The sequence below is a fragment of the Diadema setosum genome, chromosome 16, assembly GCF_964275005.1.
Source record: "Diadema setosum chromosome 16, eeDiaSeto1, whole genome shotgun sequence".
NCBI lineage: Eukaryota > Metazoa > Echinodermata > Echinoidea > Diadematoida > Diadematidae > Diadema > Diadema setosum.
Window position 1 is genome coordinate 1,283,706 of NC_092700.1, and position 18,824 is coordinate 1,302,529.

An 18,824-nucleotide genomic window follows, 5' to 3' on the forward strand; every position below is an offset into this window, starting at 1 on the left:
GGATTCTAAACGTCAAAGTAAGTACAATCTTGCCATCATTCTGAACATTCGTCATTACTATAGTCCCACATATACAAAATAGTGTATGTGAAATTTGTTAAAGTCTACCGTGAAAGAAAAGTGCATACACCGTACTACACGAACGGAGTGGAGAAATAGAAGTAATCTACACACACACAAAAAAAAAAGTTAAGAGCCACATTCGCCACAGTACTCTTGCCATCATCGCATCATATTCATACTGTACCTCCATTCACGCAACACGTTATCGTACTATACAGTATAAATGCATAGACGCGCGCTCGGTTCCTTCCCGCGAGCGCGAACGAAGACTGCTCACTGCCCGATATCGTGTGAAAATCGTTCCTGCAAGCCCTACTTTGTGTACTCATTGCATCTATGAGCTACTCTGAGCTACCATGCCGTGGTAAAAGAAAAATCGTACAAGCATTCAAGATTGTTGAAAAACTCTAAAACTTCAATAATTTGGACCAACACATTGCTTAAATGCATTTTTTCACGGAAAACTCGCATGTGATCGATTCAAATGTAAAAACTAGCCTCAGATTTCACTGTTCATTCTATGACATATCGGTCGCATACCCTCACAAGATTGCTGTCTTTAGAAAGCAGCAATACTCGTACAGTAGCAGATCACCGTACATGAGTGTGAAAACCGATTCACACAAAGTAAAAAGAATATTCATACGCCCAACCTTCATAGAGCAACACGCCGATAGCAAAACGATCGCACAGAATCGGGGACGATTTACGGCATTGACTTTTGTGACACATCCGCGACAGCGCCATCTAGTGACTATGAGAGCGGCTAACTGGGGAATTTTCAAGGTGAAATATTTCGAGATTTTGTGCAATTCTGTGAGATATTTAACAAAATGAAAGTTGAGATTAAAGAAATTTGATATATTTCACATACATTGCTGTAGATATGATGTATGTATTTCAGTTTGAAAAATATTGCAAAAAAGCTTAAGTGACCGAATACTGGGGATGTTACCCTACCTGAAATGGAACATGGATAGAGTTCTAACTAGGCCTATATCAACAAGTAAATTTACATTTCAAGATGGGGTTTATGATTCTAGCCGTTAACGACTGGGAGTTCCAGCCTGTGTCATTTTCCAAACTGGTCTAAAGTTACAATCTACTTACAATCTAACCCCGCGGCCCTGGCGCGGGGCGCTGTAACTATTAAAGTATTGTGAACAAGAAAAAAATGTCGGTATTCATAAACAAAGTGATTTATATATTTCTGCAAAGCTTAAGTCTCTAGGAATATGAATAGTTAACTTTCAGAAGGTGAAAATGTCTTTAGAACGATTGAGAGATGGTGTTTTGAGGCCCTTTTTAGACCACCTGAACCCGATCTGATGGCGAAATTTTGGTGACCAAAATTATGACGTCATGACATGGACGAATCAGCCCTGCGCTCGCTGATGTGATACGCTACCGCTAGCTAACTTTGCACCTAAGCTACGCTCTGTATCACGCCGCCGCGGGCGATGGCCTGAGTGCACCTACTCATGAGCGTGGCCATATTATCGATGTTTACATCACACGATCAACTGATAGTCGTATATTCTCAGACCTCCAAGTAATTCCTGGCATTTCCGACCACTCTACCATAAAGTGTGCTCTTAACTTGTGCAAACCTCGCCTGATAGAAAGAATGTGTGCTGTGCGTAACATCAAGGCAATTGATCGAGTATCTTTTGCGACGGATGTAAAGCAGAGCGACATCGCTAATGACCGGTCGGAGGGTGTTCATGCTGCAGTTGACCATTACAATGCATGCCTTAATGCTCTCCTGGACAAGCATGCACCGGCAAAGTTTTGTAAAGCTAAGCTTCGCCCACAGGCTCCTTGGCACTCTCAAGATTGTACAACTGAGAAGCAAAAACGGAGGCTCCTTGAAAAGAAGTGGCGCTCTTCGCGATTAGAAATTGATCGTCAGTTGTACCAAAAGCAGAAGAAGCATGTTAACTACCTTATTCGCCAACGTAAACAATCTTACTACAGAAAACTCATCGATGATTGTGGCAACGACTCTAGACAGCTTTTCCAGGTGGCTAATCAGCTTCTCTATCGGAAGCAATCATCTCCACTTCCATCTGTCACATGTAGCAAATCCCTTGCAGATACATTCAACAAAGTTTTTGTTGACAAGGTTGAGTCAATCCAGCATAGCCTATCTCCAGATATCTGTGATCGACCACTGCTGACGGATCAAGTTTTTGAAGTCTTCGAACCAACCACGGGAGACGAAATTAAGACACTCATCTGTGATACTCCAGCAAAGTCATGTGAACTGGACCCCGTGCCATCTAAGCTGCTAAAGGAATGTGCTTGTGTAGTTGCACCTGCGATTGCCAGGATCGTTAACATGAGTCTAACTAGCGGAGAGGTTCCCAAAGCACTGAAGTTGGCCTACATCCATCCGACACTCAAGAAACCCTCTCTGGATCCCGAGTCGCTCTCTAGTTACAGGCCTATCTCTAACCTCCCGTATCTATCTAAAGTACTGGAGCGTGTTGTTTTCTCAAGGCTGTCAGGCTATCTACTTACCAATGATCTGATTGACAGAAGACAGTCTGCATATCGCCCGAGTCACAGTGTCGAGACACTCCTGGTGAACTTATCGAACGACATATTGTTAGGGATGGATGTTGGGCGGGTAACAGCTGTTGTTTGTTTAGACTTGTCTTCTGCATTTGATACTCTTCACCATGGTATACTTTTGAAAGTACTGTCATCTCTTGGTCTAAGAGGAAAGGTTAAGCTGGTTTGAGTCTTATTTAAGTGATCGGTACCAACTGGTGTGTGTCAATGAAGCAAAATCTGCTCAAGTTCACCTCAAAAGCGGAGTCCCCCAAGGATCTGTAGGAGGGCCCCTGCTTTTTTCTGTGTACCTCAGTCAACTCAGACATGTGTTACATAAGCACTCTGTTAAGTACCACTGTTATGCTGATGATGTGCAGTTGTATACACCAGGCCTCGAATTAACCGACGGCCACCGACGGCCATGGCCGTCGGTGCCCCTCTCGTTGGCCGCAATGCCTTTTGTTTTTTGATCAAAGTTACGGCCAAAAAAAAATGTGCCCTTTTTCTTGGGGCCGTGGTGCCCTTTTAGAATGAAAGTTATTATTTATGACGTATGATATGCCCTTTCTCAAAGTCTCTTTAATAAGCTTGAACAACTTTCCTGATCTCAAATATCATACCTTCAGTTCACTCACGTCCCGATGTATCTGATTCAAACTCAAAGTATCTTTCCAAGATACGAGACGACGTGTACACGTACGTACATGTAATGTACGCCCGACCAGCTTTTACCGTCCCGACCGACTGCCTCCGCAGCGCAGCGGCCGCGAGTACTCAGTATACTAGCTAGGCAGCGCATATTCAGATAGAGTAGTAAAGAGTGAACTCCAAGTTCACCAAGAAAAAAGAAAAATCCCATGATGCCAAGGTGTGCCAGACTGGGGAATGGGGAGGGGTGGAGAGAGAGAGACCAATCAACAGAAGAAACCGCGCGTACTGGCGCATTCTTGGAGGTCATGAACAGTCTGTCACAGACTAATCATAGCAATCTACACGCGCACGCAAATTCCTTTGCCTTGTGGTTTTGCCAGCCAGCTGTCGGAATGTGCTTTGAAGTTTCATGGCAGCCTGGCTGGCCTGAAAGGGTGTCGAGTTTCAATCAATACCTACACTGTTGTTTTATTCCTGTTTTAAAAAATGTTGTTTCACCTGATAAAAACGCGGAGATCGGGAATGTGTTACAGCTGTAGGGAAGAGGTTTTGTTGTGTGTTGCACTTTGTGTGTGTGTGTGTGGTTTTTTTTTGCTCGCTTTGTTTTTCTTCTTTCTTTTTTCATAAACACCAAACATGCCCTTTCAATGTGGCCTTGGTGCCCCTCTGACTGACTTAAGTGCCCTGGCCTCTTGGAAAAAGTGCCCTTTTCTAAATGGCCTTGCCCCTCCAAAATCCTATTTCGAGGCCTGATACATCTTTCGTACCTGGTCAAGAAAACACTGTATCTGCTATAAAGAAGCTTGAAAAATGTATTGAAGATGTTATAGCATGGATGCGCTCACACTCACTCAAAGTCAATAATGCAAAGTCTGAATTTATATTGTTTGGTTCTAAGGCCCATCTGTCAAAGTCTGGAGCATGTGTTGTCAAAGTAGGGGACTCATTAATTCAATTGTCAAACAAATGCAGAAATCTTGGTGTTACTTTCGACTCTACTATGTCTATGTCATATCAAGTCTCTAGTATCTGTCAGTCTGTACGATACCAATTGCGTAACTTGGGATTTATCAGAAAGTACCTCACTCAGTCTAGTACAGAAAAGATAGTGCATGCACTTATTACTTCTCGTTTGGATTTCTGTAATGCTCTACTGTATAACACGTCAAAATTACAACTAGACCGCCTTCAAAAGCTTCAAAATAATGCTGCCCGTTTAGTTTCATTGTCACCTACAAGAAAACATGTAACGCCCTTACTTATCTCTCTACACTGGCTCCCCATTCATTATCGAATCATGTTCAAGTTACTGCTATTTGTTTTTCATTCATTAAATGGAACTGCTCCTCACTACAACTGTAGTTTGATTACCCATTACAATCCTTCTAGGCGCCTTAGGTCTTCAAACTCATCTCTACTTGCCGTACCACAAACTCACAATTCTTGGGGTGATCGATCATTTCTGTATGCTGGCCCATTCCTATGGAATAGACTCCCACACAACATTCGCAATCTGTCCTCTCTAAGTGAGTTTAAGAGCTCACTTAAAACTTGGTTATTTAGACAAGCTTTTTTGTAAACATTTCCTTTATTCCTTTTCTCATACCTCCTTTTCACTGTTTTTTTTTTTTTTTCTCTGCCTCTCTTTCTTGCGCCATGAGCATCTTTTCATGATGGATACCGGCGCATTACAAGTGTTCATATTATTATTATTATTATTATTATTATTATTATTATCTGTACGTGTCTTGTTTACTCTATCAAGCAAAAGTGAGTTATAATTTCACTTATTGAATCCATCTTCCTTCGAATTACCACGAAGTATACCTTTTTAAATTTCTACTTGCGCTTTCGCGCCTCAGTCTCTACTCTTAAACAGCTTATAGTAACCGTTTAATAGGCCTAGTTAGTATGGTAGCCCTACTACATATCGACCACCCTTATTGAAACCGACCGCGTATAATTCGCGCACTGAACACTTAGTACGCACTTCTCTGCGCGCAAGGCACATAAAAATGGATTGCCTTTGAATGTAGATTAGGATGGTGTGGGAAAACGCGATAATTCACTGTTCATTAATGGTTTTAATCAAGGACAAAATTTCGAATGAATATTTTGACCGAATCGTAATGACAGCACAATGTAATGTCTATGGAAGTTTCTAAAAGGCTTCTAAAAAGCTTCGTACAACACGGTGTTCAATACAACTCGGTTTACGTGCATTGTCAATGCAAAATCAGCGGTCGATCCTAAAAACGTGATTTACCGCGGGGAGCTGAAACGAGGCCACGCAAGTTCGTCGGCGATATTTTTGCACTGAAACTTCGAATCGAAAAGGGAACAACGACATTTGATAGAGCTGGATTTTCTCAATCACGTAGGTCAAGTTTTTTACGTGAATTTCAGTGTTAAATATTCTTATCAAGCAAATAAACATTAGGCGGTCGATTAGTAGTAGGTCCAACCCTACAGTTAGTAGAGCCTAACGTTACGGTAGAACAAGAACTCTGACCTAGCTAACGTAAGGATCTACGTTGTGGAGTAGCCTATGTAGGGTTGGACCTACTACTCATCGACCGCCTAATGTTTATTTGCTTGATAAGAATATCTAACACTGAAATTCACGTAAAAAACTCCAACTTGACCTACGTGATTGAGAAAATCCAGCTCTATCAAATGCTGTTGTTCCCTTTTCGATTCGAAGTTTCAGTGCAAAAATGTCGCCGACGAACTAGCGTGGCCTCGTTTCAGCTCCCCGCGGTAAATCGCGTTATCAGGATCGACCGCTGTTTTTTGCATTGACAATGCAAGCAAACCGAGTTGTATTGAACACCGTGTTGTAGAAAACGTCAACGAAGCTTTTTAGGAACTTCCATAGACATTACATTGTGCTGTCATTACGATTCGGTGAAAGTATTCATTCGAAATTTTGTCCTTGTCCTTGATTAAAACCATCAATGAACAGTGAATCATCGCGTTTTCCCACACCATCCTCATCTACATTCAAATCCAATCCATTTTTATGTGCTTTGCGCGCAGACGAAGTGCGTACTAAGTGTTCAGTGCGCGAATTATACGCGGTCGGATATGTAACGTTAGTGGGGCTACCATACACACCAAACTAGCTCTCCGGCGGGGACTCGGCGGTTCGCTACTGACGTTGCTTCAGACTATATTATTAGTATTATTATGGCTATTATTTATTTATTTATTCATTTATTTATTTATTCATTCATCTCTTCTTCTTTTTTTAAATAATGGTACATTTTACCCTGCTGTTTCTGCCGATAAAGCAGATGCGACTAAAGACAGGCAAGGTACAGTATTGTATTGCATCCGCTCACAAAGAACTACGTGCTTTATGAATGGAGGACTCGATGTAGAGCTAGCTAGCGCTGCACACTCGATCGTAAAGGGTACGTTCGTCCATGTCATGACGTCATATTTTAGGGTAGCCACCACCACTCGAAAATCAGATGTACATCAAGCCATGAAATGAGATCAATTATCCGTAGATTAATACGTGATATAGACATGAACAGTGTTTAAATCAGTCTATTTTTTCGTTTTCTTGAAAAAATCGCGCATTTTACTAACTTTTCGCGTACCCAATTTTCCCATTGTAGTGGCGGCTTTCATTCACCCATCATCGTAACCACAAGAGCTCGCTAGCGCTGAGCCAGCGCGCAGCCTGCGCGGCATCCGCGGGTAGTCGTAAATCACACAACACCCATTGCGACACCCGCGGGAGCTCTCCACCGGGCTCCGATCGGGCAGCCAATTTCACTGAAACAGGCATTGCAAGGTCCATTTCGTGTACCGTTCTTGCCACATATGCGCTAACTTGCGCTCGATAAATTTTCCTTTCAAAAAATCAGAAAACACTTCAATTTTGAAAAAAGTGAAGTTTCGATACTGCCATATTTTGCCCTATGTGGATTAAGTACACAATACACCAAAGGTCATGGCAAATAAGTGCGAAATTTCGACTTAGCGTGCTGAACATATCATCCTCCTTGGGCTACTAGCGATAGGTAGCAGACGCAAACCCACGTACAGGAAGGCAAAAGTAGTTCAGGTTTGAGATTCGAGCATGTTGTTTGACATACGGCCGTATTACTTCTAAAAAGAATGATATCAATGCACCCCTGTCATACTTGCTACAGCTAGCGATCGTCGCGAATGGGCTCAGAAGTTGAGCACTGCGTGTGTAGAAAACGATGTACATGCGCGACAGCGCCATCTAGTGCTGAATGACGAATGCTATTTAGGGCCCCGAAAAGACGGCCGTTCTGGAGCGAAAATCGGTGAAGTAAATCAGTCAGTTTTAACTCGCGATTTTTCAGTGGTACGAATATATTTTAAAAAGTCACATAAAAAATCTGTTTTAACAGACATTTCCCTCTGCTTTGACACCTTCTTTTGTATGATTTTCTTGATTTTAATGTCTCGTTCACCATCCTTTAACACTCTACGGGTAAGACTACGTGTTGGGGTCGCTGGTGCGTGTGCGGTTACTTACAATTCACTGATCAATACTTTGTATCTTCCCTTACACAGAAATTCGCACGTGGGACTGACCTCCTCCTGTATTTTTTTTTTTCACTATTTCAGACTATCCTCATATCGTCGTAATTCTCTATATATATTTTGTATAAGTTTATTTTTTTTCAATCCTTGGCAAATCCTAATTTTAAGTAATGATCATTGAGCATTCACTTCCAATCTGAAATTGAACACACTCACCCTTCTCTTTGACTTTGCCATGTTTTTGACTGGTGGTGACACTGGTGTGTCCTTTGGCAGTTTCCTTCGGTGATACCGACTTTTTGGAGTCAGCTTTATCTCCTGCGACAGGGGATGTCTTCTCTTTGTTTTTAGTGGATGGTAACTTTGTGAAGTAAGAAAGAAGCGTCGCCATTTTTTTTTTTTTCTGTCGACAACCAGAAAAAGGAGAAATTTCGACGACGAAGCGGGTGACAGCGTTCGATGTATACTGCTGCTCTGCACCACTCACGTACAGTAGTTATCTATGGCACGAGCACTGTAAAGCTCCAATAACGGGTCCCTGGATATGACACGACGCCCGCCGCGCCGGGTGGCGGCCCCGCTGAAAGTCTTCCGTATGTTCATATGCGAGGCGCTACCATGTGTACACTGGTCTTCCCGCGCGAAAGACCAAAACAGTGGGAGAGGGGAAAAGAGCATGCGTAGTGACCGCAAGGGGGTTTGGTTGTTGTTGTTGGTTCAAAATAAACGGCCTTAAAAACAGGGACAGGAACCCCGGAAGTGGCACGAGAAAAATAAAATAAAATGTGGTTAATTGACGTTTGTCTATTTTTGATATTTTTGCTTGTCAGCTGAAGAAACCTGTGGCCCGTTGCATAAAACTTACCGTTGAATTTCAATGGTAACTACCGTCAAAATTAGGCGTCACAGCCAATCAGCATCAAGGATTATAAGCTTTACCGCTAATTTGAAGACTTACCGCTAGAAAGGAGCGGTAAGTCCAGCGGTAAGGGTTTTATGCAACATGGCACTGGAAATGAAATCAGAAAAGATGAGCTGAAGACTTTTTCGTTGCTGTTGTTGTTTTTTTTTTTTTCTTGTTAGACGATGAAACCCGGAAGTGGCATCAGAAGTATTGTTTTTGTCAATCTTTTATTTGTCTTTCTTTTCATGACAAATAATTGCAAGATAACACAAATTTCATTATAAAAAGATAAGTTCCACATTGTCAATATTACGAAAAAGAAAGAATTTTTTCTATAAAAAGGGATGAAGAAAAAGGCAAACACATCAAACAGAAGGTAACAAGGCACCCCCCCCCCCCCCCCACCCAACCCCATGTCCGGTGAACCCGCTCACATTCTCACTCACTCAAATACTTAAATCACAAGTTGTACAGTAAACGTGTACTGCCAGGGAAGCATTGGATATAGGGTGTGTAGGAAGGTAGGGGAAAAAATACAACCAACAACAAAAACCCAAACACTTACATCCTATACAGACTGCCGAACAGAATAAGTTCAATGAAATTACAAATACTACACTAAACATTCCCTAAATATTTAACTCTCTCCATTCCAATAAATGAAGAGTTTGTTCGCAAAAACCGATAAGTCCATTTTTGAAGATTATGAAGTACGGTCTCTGTCATAAAGTACAAAATAATACTTTTTAAATGATATATTGGTCACTAATGAGGGTACATTTTTGAAGTTATGGTCAAAAGAAGCAAAATTTTTCTTATTATTTTCTTTATTTTTCTTGACCTTTAATCGCAAATATCTCCATTTGGCAAATATGGACTTACTGGTTTTTGCGAACAAACTCTTCAAATGTAGCCCTGTTTTATAATTTTAGTCGCTAATTCCTTTCCCTTATCTTTATAATCTGTATAATCATCAATAAAATTTCATTCATGAAAGGAAGCGCTTCTTTTGATCTGGAAAAAAAATGATATATTTTATGCTAAAAATAATGGAATTACACATTTTGATCCTATAAGAGTTTCCTTGAATCCCCATAAAAATTAAATTCAAGTCACTGATATCTATTTAACTCAAATCTAATCCATCTATTCTTTCTTTCCAATTCTTTGAAATTGTTCACAAAACAGAAATGTGGATACCTTTCCTCTCTTTTACAAAAAAAAAAATATAATCTATGAGATACAAATCCAACTTTCACTTCGCCATTCGGTTTTAGGTCTGAAATGCATTAATTAAAAGCTTAAACGTGATTGCATTGTTCGAGCAATGAAAATATTCTTATATTGCTAGAAAGCTTAAGAAAAGGAAAATGAAAAGGTTTACTAAAGATATGTTTCAGGGGGCACACTCGTTGAAGGACGCGAGGCTACCATCTATATACACTAAATTTAAAGGCATACTAATTATTTACCATTTGCAGATTCAACACAAACCCAACATTAGTGCTTCAAAATAATTCTGAAATGTGAGTTAGGGATAGATTCGAACTGGTATAACCGACGTTAAGTATTGTTAAAAATACAAAATGTGCGAATAGTTATTAAAAAAAAAAATGTTTCCGGACTAAACTGTCATACAGTAATGGTTTATTGAGAAAAATAGTGATATCTCCTTATATTTTAGGCTTTATTGCAAGCATTTTATATGGAAGGATGTTTTGTGATACAACTGACCTACACGTTAATGTATCAAAAGTGATATCTTGACTATTTTTATATCACTGCTCCCAAAGGTAAAGTAAGTGCCCCGTTAGTGCATTTTTCAGTTTTGAAATTGACCGATTTTTAGAAAAGAAAAGTACCTTTATTGTTCATTTTGGTATTTAAAATTGATCAATTCATACCTTTCAGGGGGCACATGCGAGGGGGTAAAAACTTTTTTTCGGGGGGGGGGGGCACGCGCCCAAGCATGCTGCTCTCCCCCCCCCCCCCCCCCCGCTTCCGGCGCCCTTGCCTGAAAGGGTAGTTTTTCTACAGACACTCAGAAAGAGAGTCAAGGGGGGGGGGGGAGCAGTTAGCAAGTTGCAATCTCCATGACCATCATCAACGATCTAAACCAGGGAGTGGAGGTGGAAACCACTTGATATGATAAATGTCGATTCCTGCATGTATGATCTAAACTCTGCTGAGATGCCCTCGATTACTGTCAAATCTATGTAGTATGTAGGGCCTAGATTCAATCCAAATGAAGCTTCTTCATGGTCTGGAGGAGAAAAAAACCCAGAAAGAAATTGATTATCAGTCTGTCCAATCACAGCAAGTCCAGCAAGTCCAGTCACAAAGAAAAACAACAAATTAAAAAACAACAACAACAACAACAAAGGTTCAACCGGTTCAACCTTCTTGGCTGTTTTGCGCCGCACAGACACTGCGGGCGCCCTCAACAATGTGGCAGCAGTGCCGTATAATAAGGCTATACGTACGGCACTGATCCAGGGCCGCATCGGCACTGGACAAACTTCGTTTTTCTGTTGTAGCTGCAAGTTATTGGTAGCCTCTTCTGTTGTTTCAAATTTGTGTTTTGTTTTGTTGTTCTTTGTTTTATTTTGTTTTGTTCTCAACTTTCCAAGTTTATTTACTTTAACTAGAGCGAAACCAGTATATTCATGAACAATAAAAGTGAATTCATAAACAATAGCAAGAAAGTCAGAGACATATTTTTTATTGAAAGTGCGGAAAGCGAGATGGTCTGTTAACACAAACACGCACATGCAACTTTTATTAAACACAAACTAACCTTTGCAGAAAGTCGTAGTAACTCTGCAGAAAGAATAAAGGCAGATTAAAAGAAAAGAAAGGAAGAAGTATAGGATGAGAATGCTAAGTAGAATGGTAAATGCCAGAGAGGGAGCAATGTTAATTGGACCTAAATGCTGAGTGCAAAACCGTGAAAGCTTAAACTGCCGCTGCGCACACCGCAATTTCATTAAGACAGCAGGACCAGCATTATCAAACGACCATCAAGTGATCAAAATATCAAAGAAAATAGATCTTACATTTCCCTTCACTCTTTCTGTGGTAGTGGCATTGGGCACTGTATACACTGTGATGGGGGTTTTCTTACAGTTGGCTCTCACAGCACACAAAGTGTTCAACAACAAGATTATGTTTTTTTTTAAACAATCGTAACTCTGATATGAGAGAATTATGACGTGTCGCAAGATAGTTTATTGGACCTGCTGTTCTTTATAGTTTATATTAATGATTTCTGTGCTTTCTCCAATGTGACGTGTTACCTTTCATATTTTTCGCCGACGATTCAGTTGGATGTATATATTTTGTTTTCACATGAAGCCCCAAATACTCTTGTGCAAACAGTTAATTCTGAGTTACAAAATTATGCCAGTGGATACGAGCAAATACATTGTCTCTGAATATCCAGAAAACTAAAAACACTGTATATGCTTTTTAGTAACACTTTAAAATAATTTGAATACGGATATCTGCTTTGGCGACGCGCTGTCTTAGATAGTGTTTCACACAAAATTTCTCAGAATTACAGTCGATAATAATCTTTCCTGGAAATTTTATATTGATGCTGTTTGTAAAGTTATTTCACACAACATTGACGTGTTATCATTAGACTAAAATCGTCTATTCCTCAGAGGCACCTTTATAATCACACAAGCATATATCTTTTGAGTGCATGGGTACCTCTATTTTTTTCTCAGACCGTATGTATGTCTCTTTTTTGTTTGTGCTGATTGTATAGACATGAACATGCTGTTATTTCTGGCTTGCTGGCTGTGTATATTTTCAACGATGCATGTCAAATTTCACATATTTCTTTGTAGGGCCTAAGCATTCTGTTACAAAAGTGAAATAAAGTTTGAATTGAATTGAATTGAATTGAATTGAACAAAAAATTGAAAAATCAGCGGACGGTCCCAGCGTCGGGCGTTGTCACGTTGGTCTTTGACTGACCTATTTAGAGATGTGATTGCTTTCGTTAAAAAAAACTATATCTAGTAATAAATAACGTGGAATTAAAGAATGATTATAAAATGATTAAAAAAAAAAGATTCATTTATTCCGTATCCCTTCTCCAGAATGTGAAAACGCATGAGTTGAGAGTGGAAAGAGTTATCATGTTACAAAAAGTTTTAAATGCATGTTTGCGTGCAAACCAAGCGTATCAGGGCAATTATCCCCCGAGAACATGATTACCCCCGGCTAAATACTGGTTAGTGATTATAGAGTAAAGGTCGGGTGAGAGTGCTATTGGGTTCCCGAGTATTTGTTTTATGAGATAATCTGGTCATTTGAATGAAATTTGGTTAAGAAATATGTAAATAGTTTATATATTTGGGGGTTGTGCATTTTTTGTTATCATCAGTCGTGTAAAATTGTTGTCTTATGTAAGATGTTTTGTAGTTTTATTGGAGAAATAGTTCGATATGGCGGAGGCAAACCAGTCGCCACAGTATCTCTTTTTTTAACAGTTCTGTTTGTTTTCAAAAGTGTGTAATACGTCCTTTATATTGTGTATATATCGAATATTGCTCAACCTATTGATTTGGGTAATTACGATATTATTTTCTAACTCATTTTTATGACACGTGTAAATGCTTTATTTTGTAACTGTCTGAAGGTTTAAATTTGTCTGTACATTATAGTATTTGTAATGTATACGCAATTTAGCCCCTAGGGTATACGAGGTATGATATCAATGAATAAACCTTTCTATAGGATTAGGGTTAGGGTTAGGTACATGGTTAGAGTTTGGGTTAGGGTTAGGATTAGGTTCAGGATTAGGATTAGGGTTAGGGTCAGGAGAAGGGTCTGGGGTAATTGTCCAGAGGGTACAATTGCTCTAGACCAGGAACGAAGTATAGATAGCAATTAGGAATCGCATGATCACACGCAGCTTATCAGCTGCAGTACTAGTATGCGGCACTTTTTCTTACGTATATTATTTCCACTCTCCCTATACAAACCACAATAACTACGCATATGTTACCGCTAAGATGTAATGCAACAAGTACTCTGCAAAAAAAAAAAAAAACAAAAAAAAAATGCTTCGAGAAATTTTACTTTGGAGACATTTTGTTACCCAGTTTTAATGATTGGTCTCTCTCAACTCTACCAAATCCTCTCCACTCAGCCTCCCTCTCCACTCCGCCTCTCTCTCCACTCCGCCTCTCTCTCTCCAACTGTGCCTCCCTCTCCACTCCACCTCCCTCCCCACTCCGCCTCCCTCCCCACCTCCCTCTCCACTCCGCCTCCCCCCACACTTCACCTCCCTCCCCACTCCGCCTCCCTCTCCACTCCGCCTCCCTCTCCACTCTGCCTCCATCTCTACTCTACTTCCATCTCCACTTTGCCTTATTCTCCACTCATTTATCACTGTGCCCAGGGAGGCTCACCTCCCTGCTCTGCTTAATCCAATGTACTCCACTCTCTCTCTCTCTCTCTCTCTCACACGCTATGCTGTCTCACAGGATGACAATGGGGGAGTGACTCCTGAGCAGTATAATTTTGAGGTGAACCTCCTGTTCAGTCAAGAAGAAATAATGCTCATTAGTTTCAGACGGCTTTTCATCATTTGAGCTGAACATTCATGAAAACAAACCATAAAATAAGAGAGTTGTGGAATCTCAAGTTTCTCATATTTTCATGAAACAGCGAATCAGTCACACTGATGTCTGCAAGTCATAATCCCATACAAGTCTGCAGAATAAGTTATTTAAAAAGTAATGTCTGGGTGTCATATTTCACTGACTTCAACCCCTGCCATCAACATTAGGTCATTAGAGCGATGACAAGGATACAGGATATTCTGTGTGTGTGTGTGTGTGTGTGTGTGTGTCTGTGTGTGTGTGTGTGTTTAATCATTTCAAATCAAAACAGGAAATTTAGTATTTGTGAGCAGGTCAGTGAGTAAAAGGTCAAAGGTGAACCCATAACATCATAACTGCACCTAATCTACACTTGACGTTGAGATCAACATCTCTGTTATGTGAAAACATAAGAAACATCAAAATCAAATAACTTTCTCGTGATTTTACATCGCTTTTATAATCAAATTTCCACCACTGTCTTTTGATTCAATGCAACTCAAATACAGATTAGCATTGCATTTTAAATTCACACAAACACAGAGAGACAGGACTAACACAGCCATTGACTATTACTGTATTGTTTTAATAATAAATGATAAACTTTACAATAAAATGTACATAGGTCATTCTACATATATTCATTCAGTGATAGAAAGTATACTGATGTTTCAATACAAAACTTGAACAACAGACCGATGAGACTTAAGAAGGCATTAACTCCAAAGACTTTGAAATGTATTAGTGCCTGTCTTGCTCTCAGCAATGATGATTTCATTATTGCTGCACTGGAAGCAGAGTTCATTGTATTCTCTGCTTCTCTACATGAAATGAAAATCAATGATCCCTTGATTCTCCCTATCACATATAGTCGATATCAAAAGATATCACCTCGCGATACCGATATCTGATCGATCGTTCTTGGGACGTACACTTCTGGTTTTGCGGTTTACCCACGTCAAGTCCTTCATCTATGGATATTTTCCATAATTTCATTGTTTTTCATCATCGGCCCAGCATTGGGCTGCTTCGCAGAAGAATCCCATTCATTTAACGTAAAGTTACAGATTAGAAAATAACTCTATTATTCGACAGATTATAAGACAGAATTTGATATGATCTGTGAATACTAGTATTTCGGCGTCCAATGTCCATAAAAACACATTTACACATCAGGCGTTCATAACCAGAAGTTTATATCCCAAGAATTAAAGGTTAAAAAAAAATCAGATTCGGAGAGCTATATGCAATAGGGAGAATTGGCGGTGCGGGGAGTTGAGATTCAAAATCATCACCCATAACAAGACCACATTCAGAGTGTAACATGACATTAATGAAGAAAACAAAATCTTTGGTGTATACATTTTGACTTGACGAGTTAGTGAGTCCCAAGATCACTTCCACTGACTTTCAACCAGGGACCAAAAAGTTAATGATTTCAAAGATTCGTAATTCAACAAACTCATCTCATATCAACATGATAATTATTTGAAGATATAAAGGTATTGTTTGCTATGGATTTCATTAATTCTGTAATAAAAGGGCAACCCACAAGTGTCTCAATCCAGGGTATTGGTCAAGTATAACAGGGAAAATCAATTACTTCCTTCATTTTCCTTTTAACCCATTAAGGCTACTGTAAAATGAGGAGTGTTCATATGCATCTTAATTTTGCGAATTTTGCGAGAGCCAAGATTTGCGAAATTATAACGCATGTGAAAGTTCCTATCTACACTATATGCTCTATATGTTAGAGGCAATTCATGAAAATTTCATGCCCCCAAAATATCATGTTTTACAAAAGTCTTTGATGGGTTAATGATACAACACTCTCACTGACCAATGACACTCTTGCTACAAAAGACACCTACATAGTCTTGTTTCTCTGATCCTTCAATGCGCATTATTAAAGAGTGATGCACCGAGCACAAAAAGAAAGAAAGAAAGGAAGAAAACTAAACAGACAGCCTATATGTGACTAAGTGAAGCTTGTTAAATGAAACATCGACTCCTTTATATCAAGGCAAGAGTCACACACACACAGTGCTAAAACACAGAAAAATCTGCGTGTTTGCTACGGTCGCTTAGGTGTCAAATGTCGAGAAGAAAGGTGAAAGGTATATACGTACACAAAAACATACGTACACAAAAAAACTGAAATGTAATATGATGACTGTTTATATTATGACGGTTAAGTTTACTTTCTATTTCTAGAAATGAACAATCTTTGAAGCTTTCTCATGTTCATATAATCAGCTTGTTATCTTTAAGAGAAAAACAAACTAAATAAAAATTTGTCCATTCTATTTTAGCTTGAATTTTCTTGTATGGTTGCACTGTTCTGTTAAAAGGAGAAAGTAAAGGACAATGAAAATACAAAATTAAAGCGAACCCACAAGAGCACCATACTATGACGATAAAAAAAAAAGGAACAATGACTGACATACTGCTGATACTTCAGACATAATCTGTTTGCATATAAGTGGGATAAATTCATAACTCAGTTATATCAATATATTCATCCAAACTGAAGATGAACTACTATAAGAAATAAACAGATGACTGCTAGAGATATAGTATCACTCAAAAATATCACATGTTGGATGCTGATGAAAAGCTTGACAGTTATTTGTGGGCTTGACAAAATTCAGCCATGAGCTGAAATGGAACATATGACACCTTTTAATCCCTTTATTGCAACCGAGGGTAAAGACACTTCATGATTTAACAAAGTGCTGAAGGGCTAACATATATGCAAACAAATACAAAGGCTGTAACCACAGTGCACAGCTCAAACACATCATACTCCTTTTACATCAAATCAAATCTGTTCCACCTACTCACTAATACAGACACTGACAATGCATGCAGTGTATCAAAATCATTAATTTGCATATTATTTACAAATAAACTCCTTTTTGTTTGCAACAAACTCCTTGCAATTCAAAATTCAAAATACAAGCTCTCACACATCAAATGTCGCACAAGTTATAGTACAAACAGAACATTCATATTTCAATTTGTGGCCCATTTCATACAGATGACCACAATCATTGATAAGTGCAGTCAAACCAGTTACCATGGCAACAACTTCCATGATCATAGCTAACAGGTTATTTCCCATTTCCAAATGTCTTCTTTCAGCCTGCTACACTGCACAGTTCTGAGCAATTATTGTGTGTCTTCCAATAACTACATGCCATATGGCCTTTAGGCCATCTCATTGTTAAGTTATTCAAAATGGCTTTCTGTCACTCTAATAAAACTTTTTGTGATATGCGTTAGGTACAAATTTATGCATTACATGCAATTATGTAAAATAACACGTTATATTATTTTCTTCTGTTGCAGGAAATGTATTAAATAAAGCATGTCCATGTTCATGTTACCAGATAAATGAAAAAATATTTCAGAACCCCACCCCCATCCCCAACTACACTGAGCTGTTCATCACATGACTGCTCCTGCAATCAATACTCAACACAAAACAAAAGTGTCTTGATGGCAAGGATCAGAAAGAATTATTGCATCACCTACTTTAATGGGAAGGCAATTAGTCTAATCCTGAATAGAGCATCCCTGCTGGTTGGACACTACTCTCGGACAAGACCAAAAGGCCACTCTTTTGAAGAGCCTTTGAAACTGGACACCAGTGACGCTTTGCTTGATACTCTGCTACCACTCTTCCACTATGAGGTACAGTGCACTGCCGTTATAACGAACATGGTTCTAATGAAATTCTCATTACAATGAAATTGAATTCAGGTCTCAAAATTATCATCTAGACTTTCACATCTTCATACACTATACCGTTTCGCCGAGATGAAATTTCGATATAACAAAAGAAAACCTGTGTCCTGAGGACTTTGTTGTAACGGGAGTGCACTGTATCATCAAACATTGCCATGCATATGCACAGAGGGCGTCAGTGGAATCCACATGCCCCATTTCAACATATTAATTTTCTATTAACTTGCAAACTTGGGTACCCCCATCCCATTACTGTTGACGCTAGATCAGGGCACCGTTTCATGAAAGTTGTCAGTCTCTGACAATAACCATAGTAACAGTCAGTGACCACAGCTTCTCAGCCAATCAAAACCAAGGATTTTACTGAAATTGTCAGAGACTGACAACCTGTCGGGGCTGATGACTTTCATGAAACAGTGCCCTGTTATGAGAAGAAGGTTTGCTTTGGGACAGGAACAGAAAGAGAACATGCTCTTCCCTTATCTCTACACTGATTTTACCTTCCCTTCAAACCCAAGAGACAGGCCAACAGAGCCTTGAGGTATATCTATCTAGAAGCCTTCTCAGTCATGGCATGAACAGATGACCTTGCCTTAGTAACACAGTAACCACATTTGACTGTTGCGAAAGTGAAACTTCAGATGGGCTACGAAATGTATCCCTTGATAAAACCGCTACATCCTTCGCAAGGTCCAAAGGTTAGTTCCTGATTTTCTTCTCATCAGTGCTCCAATTATCAAGATGAGCAA

General features: G+C 39.5%; 1 protein-coding gene across 1 annotated transcript in view; it reads right to left on the bottom strand.

The window, feature by feature from the left end:
- The window catches only part of LOC140240006 (DNA mismatch repair protein Msh6-like), a 67,969-nt gene extending 59,687 nt beyond the window's left edge, over positions 1-8,282 (bottom strand). The window contains exon 1 of the mRNA XM_072319816.1: positions 8,020-8,282. Within this exon, the coding sequence (XP_072175917.1) occupies positions 8,020-8,194 (175 nt within the window). The 5' untranslated portion in view covers positions 8,195-8,282. The remainder of the gene's footprint in view (positions 1-8,019) is intronic.
- Between the last annotated feature and the right edge of the window lie 10,542 nt (positions 8,283-18,824).